Source organism: Colletotrichum fioriniae, assembly GCF_027942845.1.
Source record: "Colletotrichum fioriniae strain IMI 355084 chromosome Unknown scaffold_3, whole genome shotgun sequence".
Taxonomy (NCBI): domain Eukaryota; kingdom Fungi; phylum Ascomycota; class Sordariomycetes; order Glomerellales; family Glomerellaceae; genus Colletotrichum; species Colletotrichum fioriniae.
The window spans coordinates 789,221-798,085 of record NW_027076839.1 but is presented as its reverse complement, the minus strand read 5'-3'; the positions used below and the strand labels follow the sequence as shown (position 1 = coordinate 798,085).

General features: G+C 51.4%; 5 protein-coding genes across 5 annotated transcripts; 2 read left to right on the top strand and 3 right to left on the bottom strand.

Moving 5' to 3' along the window:
* Positions 1 to 252: 252 nt before the first annotated feature.
* On the top strand, positions 253 to 1,825 carry N0V96_003114 (uncharacterized protein; the record flags this gene model as incomplete). The annotated part of the gene is made up of 3 exons (XM_053189727.2): positions 253 to 523; positions 590 to 883; positions 1,206 to 1,825. 3 exons carry the CDS (start codon positions 253 to 255, stop codon positions 1,823 to 1,825), a joined length of 1,185 nt encoding a protein of 394 aa, XP_053052650.2.
* Positions 1,826 to 2,341: 516 nt separating this feature from the next.
* On the top strand, positions 2,342 to 2,993 carry N0V96_003113 (uncharacterized protein; the record flags this gene model as incomplete). The annotated part of the gene is made up of 2 exons (XM_053189728.1): positions 2,342 to 2,462; positions 2,578 to 2,993. 2 exons carry the CDS (start codon positions 2,342 to 2,344, stop codon positions 2,991 to 2,993), a joined length of 537 nt encoding a protein of 178 aa, XP_053052651.1.
* Positions 2,994 to 3,032: 39 nt separating this feature from the next.
* N0V96_003112 (uncharacterized protein) lies at positions 3,033 to 4,187 on the bottom strand (the record flags this gene model as incomplete). Its single annotated transcript, XM_053189729.2, has 1 exon — positions 3,033 to 4,187. The coding sequence occupies one exon, from the start codon at positions 4,185 to 4,187 to the stop codon at positions 3,033 to 3,035; it is 1,155 nt and encodes a 384-aa protein (XP_053052652.2).
* Positions 4,188 to 4,553: 366 nt separating this feature from the next.
* On the bottom strand, positions 4,554 to 5,352 carry N0V96_003111 (uncharacterized protein; the record flags this gene model as incomplete). Its single annotated transcript, XM_065756743.1, has 2 exons — positions 4,554 to 5,295; positions 5,345 to 5,352. 2 exons carry the CDS (start codon positions 5,350 to 5,352, stop codon positions 4,554 to 4,556), a joined length of 750 nt encoding a protein of 249 aa, XP_065614510.1.
* Positions 5,353 to 5,672: 320 nt separating this feature from the next.
* N0V96_003110 (uncharacterized protein) lies at positions 5,673 to 8,465 on the bottom strand (the record flags this gene model as incomplete). The annotated part of the gene is made up of 3 exons (XM_065756742.1): positions 5,673 to 6,071; positions 7,471 to 8,154; positions 8,247 to 8,465. 3 exons carry the CDS (start codon positions 8,463 to 8,465, stop codon positions 5,673 to 5,675), a joined length of 1,302 nt encoding a protein of 433 aa, XP_065614509.1.
* Between the last annotated feature and the right edge of the window lie 400 nt (positions 8,466 to 8,865).

The window sequence follows — 8,865 nt, the reverse complement described above, 5'->3', positions numbered from 1 at the left end:
CCATCTCTTGAACTACTGCAAGATGGGTATTCTCTCGATGAGATCAACAAGTCTCTTGCACCGTGGCGGGTTGGCATGATGGCCAAGGCTCCAGGCGTAGTTGCCGACAAGCATTCTGTCAGAACCTTTACGCCCCAATCACTCAGAAAACATGAGTTCAGAGAGACAGGGATGTACGTTGCCATTGAAAACAAGGTTTACAACATCACCGGTAAGTAAAGAGACGGCCAAGGCTACAAAACCAAAAGGGTAATGACTGATCGTATGGAAGACTACGCCGAAACACATCCAGGAGGGCTCCAGTGTTTGGTCGAGAATGGAGGACGAGATATTACCGACCTCTTCAATAAATACCACCAAACGAATCGCAACCGGGTTCTCAAAGGTTTGCAGGAGCTGTACATCGGCAATCTGATCGAGCAGCGACAAGAATATGCAGACAACGATGTACAAGGTCTTGCCAATGACAGGCCTGTGCTTCCACATGAAATCAGGTTCGGCAGGGAGGTCTACTCGGTGAAAGGTGAGCTTGAACAACACCGTTACCAAGCCAAACACGTGGAAACATGCTAACACTCTGTTGATGCAGCTCTCAGAGACTCAGAGGAGCACGGAAAGTTCCCCGACCTTGCAGATGCTCTTTCTCCCTACCTCGGACTCGATGCCACTGAGGCTCTGCAAGTAGAAGAGCATGAGAACGGGCCCCTCATGCGCTTTGCCTGTCTCAGGGGCTACATTGTAGCAACTGTTGAGGACATAGGCTACGGTCTTCCAGAAATTCAGCTAGATGAACTCAGAATGTTTGATGGACACACCAATGAGGGCTACGATATCCAATACGACGCATTTGTGGCTTCAGATGGCTTCGTCTACGATTTGACATGTGAGTATCCTTCATACTGTGTTCTATCTTTAAGGCTACCTCACACATTCCTAACTCAGGGAAATCTAGCTGCGATGCTTTACGGATCGCGTAATCCCATCTACTCCAAGTTCAAACCATTTCTCGGAGGTATTGTAGCGGATGAGGAGTTGAAAACGTACCTAGACACTCATTGCGAAAACCTCATCTGTGCTGTTCTAGTACAGAGAAACAGTGAAGAGAATAGTAGACGCATTATTAACTGGGACCCAAGGAAAAAGGTTGCTCGTAAGTTGAGTCTTGCAGTCAGTTCAGATAAACTGTTAGTGACCCCTTTTTTTAGCCCGGTATAAGATGCCTATCTGGGCGAACCGCCCTAAAAAGATTCCTAAACTCCCGGCAGAGAACGAGGTCGCTCCTCACATTGACACCATAGAAAAGATCAAGGAGGTTTCAAAGGAAGGAGATTTCGAGACGAAAGACGTCTTCGAACCCACTCCGACGGCGACCTTTCTTCAAAACACGATAAATCAGCTGGTCCCGGTCAATCAGTCCAGCCTTGCGGAGGGACTCGAGAAGCAAGAGCATCAAACCACCGGAAATAGTAATACCAAAGGCAAGGAGCCAGAGAGTAGGACAAATAGCTCAAAGTCGCGGCAACTGAGCAGATTGGAAGCTGATCTCAGACGTCGCAAGGACGAAAAAGTGATGAGGGAGATAGCCAGGACATGGCAAGAGGTGATAGCCTCAGATGAATCAACCCTACCGGCTGCCTACCCGCCAAAAAACAACGCCAAGCACACAAGTGACGGTGTGCTTCAAGAGAAAGAATTAGAGGAAGGGGAGCGTAGCGCCCAAAAAGACGCTGTTCCGCCCGGTATGTCAAGGAGAGCCCTCGAGGTCACCAAGAAGCGCAAGCCTGTGTTCGAAAGCGATGATGGCCCTCCGAGGAAACGACGGTAGATACTGCTTTGCATCCACATACCGAGCTTGCTTTACTTTTTGACATTGCCGATATCTGGAGTATTCCTGGGACTTGTTTGTTGGCGCCGAAATAGGAATGATTGATTCTCTCATTGATGGAGTCTCGGATAACTATCTCCATTGCGTTCGTATGGTTGTGGACTTCATAACAGAGTTTCTCATGTCACCGCCAGTCTAGGAGACCTGGACTCCTCGCGCTTAGTTTTCGTGACAATATCCACGCGTTGAACTCGAACGTTGAAGCGACAGCTCTACATCAGATCGGGCATGGACTCGGCCGAGATCCCCTTACTCCGCTCCGGCGGGCGCAATCATCGGCCTAGTCTGAATGGTGTCAAGTGATGACAAACCATGACGTGATGGAGTAGCGCTGTCGTTCTCGTCAAGGTCCAACACCGACTTGGACATTGGAGTCCTTCGTTCTTTGGGATTCCACATACTCTCAACAACATCGTCCCAATTGCAACGCCTGTACTTGTAGAACTCAGCTACACCATGTCTTTCATGCAGGAGCTCACGTCATGGATGTCCCCAACATCGTTGACCCTGTCCAGCCCACCAAAAGCGGGCGACGCGGCCCCGAGCACCGACCAGCTCCCATTGCCCAGGGATGGCGGTAAGCCCGCTGTAATCGCTTTCCTGCGGCACTGTGGATGCCCATGTAAGTCAATTGAAGGATGAGGTTTCGTTCTGTAGGGTCACCAGTGAGACTCACATACCTCATCCACCAGTCGCCGAGAAGACCTTCATCACGCTCCGCGAAGCAGCATCCAAACATCCCGAAATCGCCTTCATCGCCGTCTCTCACTCGTCAGAATCGCACACGCAGAAGTGGCTGTCCGAAGTCGGCGGTCCCGGCGATAAGAATCCGGTTCAAGTCATCGCCAACGAAGAGCGCGACGTGTACGCCAAATGGGGACTCGGCGCATCGAGTTTCTGGCACGTGCTTAGTCCATGGGCGCTGTCGGATGTTTTCAAGCTCTCTCGTGAAGAGGGAATCTCCAATAGGCCCACGGAGAGCGGCAACAGGTGGCAGACTTCCGGAGCGTGGGCTGTTGATGGGAAGGGTCAGGTCACTTGGGGTGGTCCAGCCACGACTGCCTCTGAGATTCCCGATGTCGAAAAGGCCACTGAAACGTTGAAGTAATGTATGTTCTAATTGGTATTATTCATATTTTTTGACACATTAAATTCGACTTTCGGCAGCTCCAGCGGACCAGCCCTGAACTAGACCGACAAACTTTTCAACCTCTGTCGCTTCCGTTGCCCACGTTGTGAGCAACCTCACCACAGCTTCATCATCTCCTCGCTTCTCCCACACATAAAAGATGAAGTGCTCCTGCAAAACTTTGATCAAGCTCATGGGAAGTACCGCAAACACCTGATTCGTCTCCGTCACTGCGTGAACCGAGAATCCGGCCGTTGCGATACCGCTAGACAATGTCTCGGCGCAGTAGTTAGCTAACCGCGCGAGATCAAAGTAGAGGTCTTCTCTAAACAGTTCGGCAAACTGTGCCCCCATAATTCTGCTCTTGGCTAGCAGTGAGCCATGCTGCTTAACATAGAACTCGAATTCAGTTGCTAGACGAGCGTCCTTGACGACCACGGCTTCTCCGAGCAACGCTCCGTTCTTTGTGCCTCCGATCCAGAAGATGTCTGTCAGCTCCAGGACATCTTGGAGTGTCATGTCGTTTGATTTTGATGCTAACGCTGTTCCGATGCGTGCGCCGTCGAGAAAGAGTATAAGCTGGTATTGTTCGCAAATCTGCTTGATTGCAGCAAGCTCATCTCTCTTGTAGATCGTCCCAATCTCCGTCGCATTAGAGATGTATACCAGTCTCGGCTTTGCCATGTGGGGAAAATGCCAATTCTCATCGACCGCTCGCTGGATGCTCTGGGGCGTTAACTTGCCATTGACTGGCGCGACGTTGATAATCTTGTGCCCACTGGCTTCCACCGCACCAGTCTCTCTTGTGACGATATGTCCCGAGCTTGCGGCAATAGCAGCTTCGTGGGGTCTCAGACACGCTGCGATGGATATGGCATTGGCTGATGTCCCGCTGGGGACGAAGAAGATTCCAACGTCATCGCGACCCAAGTGCCGCCGTATCCGTTGCCTGGCAAGGTCGCAGTAAGAGTCGCCTCCGTAGCCGGCTTCTTGAGATGTGTTGCCGGCCAGAATGGCTTTGAGCAGTGAGGGGTGAGCACCTTCACTATAATCGTCCAAAAAGCTGTAGCGAGGAGTCGCCGTGGGCGCGGGGAATTGTGAAGGCATATTATGTTGCAAGAAGGCGACGAGACGGAAAATAATAACGAGATCAGAACGAGTCACTGGAATCATGAGAGTCTGGTCCAGTTTCCCGGTAATTCTATATAGAATTCCCCATCCCCACCGCAAAGCCCACCGAAGCTTTCAGACGATGACAAAATCGGAGCGTTAGTAAGTGGAACGTTAGTCAATGATAGTCAGTGCGATCGCGGTGGGTCAGCGCTCAACAAAAAAAAAAGAGCGTTATCAGACTTTCCCGAAACTACGGATGTCTTGGTCTATGAGATTGCCTGCAAAACTTGACGGTTACATGCGGCGTGACAGCGGATAGGTGCGGGTTGGCAGTCCGGGGTTCCGGTGTTCGGGAAAGCATGAAGTGTTTGGGTTGACCGTGCAGTGCAGTACAATGCGCGGGGAAGAGGTGGCCCAAGACACGCATCACGGGGCCGTCGTCGAAGAGATGGTGCTGGTGGCATCCATGGAGAAGTCTATGAAACTCCGGTAGGTCTCGACCATGGAGTCGTCGAGGGGTTTGGGGTACGTGAGAACCTTTTGCGATCTTGGCTTGAGCGGTACGCCGTTGGCCGTGAGGTCGTTGGACTGATCGTAGAGTTCCGGATACTTGGCGTAAAAGGCTGGGTCGATCTTGTAGTACGATGCACCTTTGTCCATGTTCAACTGCTTGAACGCCGCGCGAGCATGGGACGGAGACGAGAAGAGAGTGGTGATATCCGGTGCGGGCAGACTGGCGGGGGTATCGTTGTTGCTGGCACCGGATGATAGTGACATGGCTGCGATAAGATCCGTCACCCGGACGTAAACCGTAATTTGAGGCGCTTCGCTTATCAACTCGGACATGACCGCTTCCACCACGTATCCCGAGACGGCGTCGCAAAAGATTTGGTCGATAAGGGGATTGGCGGCGTGAAGCTCTATCAAGCGGTCCCGGATCGAGGGAAATGGTATCCAGTCTATCACGCGCGGGTGCGGATGCTTCATTTGCATGTCGGTAGGCCGATACCGCTGGTGTAACTTTTGAAATGTTGCGCGCGAGGGGTAGAGTTGCCAGGCCGTAAGCTCGATGATGTGGAAGAAGCGCGTTTTGGCATACCATGCCATGACATCCGGTCGCGTCATGCTGTTGAACATGGACAATACCATGAGAACTGGTTGATATATGCTGAGAATACTTGTCAGTTTTGCGTGCCTGCGACATGTGGTCTGCTCACCTTTGCATCGACGGTTGGCTGTCCGGATTGAAGCCATTCGCCGCCAACTTGCTTTTCAGAAGATGCTGGAGAAGCTTGATGTGGTCCGAGAACGGCGAATTTGATATGGGCATATCTTTTCTCAGTGCCATGCTCGACTCCTGAGATGCAGCCATGGCAGTTAGGTACGGCTCTATTCCAGTTTGATACTCGAAACTCCAGATGTTTGGGATCTGCGTATAGAGGGGGCTGGTTCCGGTAACATTGATAAGTTCCGATGATAGAAATGCATCCTCAGATTGACCTGGAGTGCCGTCAGTTGCTGGTCAATCAATCTCGATATCTTGGATTACTCACCTGGGCCAGGATGGTGGGCAAGCGGCGGGTCAAAATTCAGCGATGAGGTATCGAAAGGCTCTAGCTGCATAGATGGTCCCGTGAAGCCGGGGCCTTCATAAATCTGCTTGCTGTTGTATGTTGAGGGTTGCAATGAAGAGTCCTCTGTCTCCTCAGAACCTTTGTTGCCTTGAGATCCTGTATCATTCAAAGTCTTTGACACAGAGTCGCTCAAACCCTGAATGTTGGCAAGCAACCGCGACATCCTTGCCTGAACATCGACGAGTTGCGCCCGCAACTGCCTGTTCTCACGCTGAAGCTCCTCGATCCGCTCATTGTCGGACTTCTGGTCGGTGTTCACTCTGCTACTCAGCTCTCTCATGCGCTCCGCTTGTCTGCGACGGAAAGCCTGCTGTGATAATCGGTTGCGCAGTCGTCTTAGATTGATGCAACCCCTCGTTAGCGACTTTCGTTTTGGGCATGGAGTGCTGGCATTAACCAACTTCACCTACTTTCGTTCTTGTTCACTCATTGAAGAGCTCTTCTCTTCTTCGTGGGAAGTGTTTCTGGAGGGCGGCATCATGCGCAAGTTGCCTGGTGACTCAAAGCTCAAAACTCAGTCCTTCAATTATTGACTTTGCAGGAGGAAAATTGTAGGCTTATTTCTGTCGCACACTGGACGATCAGGTAGGTACCTTACTGGCGTCGTGGGGACCCGTACCTGGGACTGCGCTATCGGCCCCACCACCGAATGCTCCGTGCCGGGAAAGCCGTCACGGTGGCACCGTAAAGTTGTTCTTCGGACGCGATCGGGATCACTCAATACCTGGATTCAAGAGCTAATTGAATTGAGTTGGACAAATTCCCAAAAGCTTTGTTTCTAATTCAGGGTTCTCCAGTCGTATCGAGATTCGGTGAAAGACACGCGATGTTATCCGTCATTAGTTGCTAGTCCAGGCACATAAATAAGAATGTTACATGTCTTCCCGCGCAGCGCACTCAGATCTACTGAAGTATCATTCCTCTAACGGAACAACGACGCGGTCAAACCAGACGAGTGGCTCATCGCCTCCCTCCAGTCTCAGCCCGACACCAATTTGCGAGACTTTGCCAAGAATATCAACTTTAAATTCAACGGGTACGCAAAGTATCGGGATGCCAATCGTTTGTGCTTTCTTTCCTCCCATGTATCCTCGACCAAGCCAATGATTGGCAGACATTGGCTCGAGGTATATCACTGGCTCAAGGTACGCAAACGCCTCACCTCCCATTCCGAGAACGCGAAGCTGGCATTTCTCAACGGAATCCGAACAATCCAAGTCTACCTCGAGAGTGCCATATCCAGTATCATGGAATTCTCCAATGTGATCCGGAATGGGCACTGTTGGTAATAAAGGCGGTGTCGGAAGCGAAGGGTAGAGTTTGTTTGCGCAGGTCTGGAGATATTCCAGCTGGGCTTTCTTCTCGTCTTTGTACCTGTCCTTTCATTAGAACTCCGAATAACCAAGTAACCTGCAGGAAACTTACTGTTTGTTCATATCCGGTCTTTTGTCTTGGGGAATCCCCAAGTGTTCCGAGAGAATATGAGTCGCAATTACCTGCGGGGCCTTGACATCCGTATTGGTGAAGACCACCACGCCTACCTGCTGCGAAGGTATCATCATCATCATCGAGATGAACATGTTGACTCCACCACTGTGGAAATACACCTGCTCACCTCCCAAGATGGCGGTGTTCCATCCTAAAGCGTAGCTCACTGGCCCAGTGAACGGGGCCATCGCAGGAGCCACCAAAGTACGCGGCGTCTTTACCTCTCGATGTCCCATCTTGGAGATCGGGGCGGACTCTGTCATCATGACGTGCAGGTACTTGGCGTAGTCGAGGACGTTTGATACGATGGAACCTGCGCCTTCTTCGCCAGAGGAAGGCTCATGCGGTACTTCCAGGTAGCTCCCATCATCTGGATTGTAGTAGTACTCCTTGGCGAGAACCAAGTCGCTCTGTTCGGCGTCTTTCAAGGAGAAGTACGTCTCATTCATGGCCATGGGCTCCCACAGGTACTCTCGGAAGAAATCGCCCAGCCACGATCCAGTCAAGACCTCGATAAGATAGCCCATGGCCCCGAACATCTTGTTGTTGTACAAGAAAGTCGTGCGTGGCTCAGCGGCCATTGGTAGATGTCGTAATAGGCGGGTAGTTCCCTGAGCCGTAGTCGCTGGTGCCAGGTCATGGCGAGGGTAGCCTGTCCGATGGCTCATAGCGTCCTCGAGAGTGATGTGAGCCGTAGCCCACTCATCGCCGAGGACAAAGTCATCGCGGAGGATGTGGGATACCGGCGTCTTCCAATTGAGTCCAGGGAATACTGAAGAGGTCACGCTCGCGTTGTCGATGAGGAGGGAGATGCCGGCGGCAGTGAAGGACTTGGTGGTGCTGCCGGTGAAGTAAAGCGTATGCGGGGTGACGGGTGTGGAATTGAGAAGGGCGTAGCCATAACCCTGGCAAAATCAGTCATCCATTGTCACTTTGTGCGCGTTGATCCCTTGCGCCCGAGACCACGCGAAGTTGGAAAGGGGAAGGGGGTCTTCACCTTTGCCCAAGTGTTGTTCCCGTCAACAATTGCAACGGCTAGACCTGGGGCATGCCACTCTTCTCGAATTCGCTCAATAAATTCGTCGAGATCTTTTGACACTACGCGAGGCACATCGCCGATAGTTTGATCCTCGTTATGGAGAGGGCTCTGTGCTGTATCTTGTCCCAAGGCTTGTGCCACCCACAGGGCTACAATTGGAAATTGGAATGGTTTCATCCCGATGAGTGCATCGACATCAGTAAGAAAGATGGCATAGTTGAAGGAATGAAGATGTTCGACCTTAGCAGATGGCCTGAGCCCCTGCATGTAAGCTCGGAGGAAAGTCCCCTCACCGGGCGTTTAGCTGCGCCGCAAGATTGGTTTGAGGACCAATAGTTGACGCCAACTTGCCATTGCCACTTTAGGAAGGTGGTTCATCACATTGACTTCATCGAAGAGGTAAGGCCTCAGCAACATCGACACTATGTCCAGTCCTCAACAATAACAATCCACATCTATACCGGGGAACAGAAGCTTTTTCACTAGACACAAAAAGATTGAAAGAGAGCGAAACAATGGCAATTTAAGCGACACAACATGGCATAAAGCCTGTCGTCATGAAGAGGAGCATTCGCAG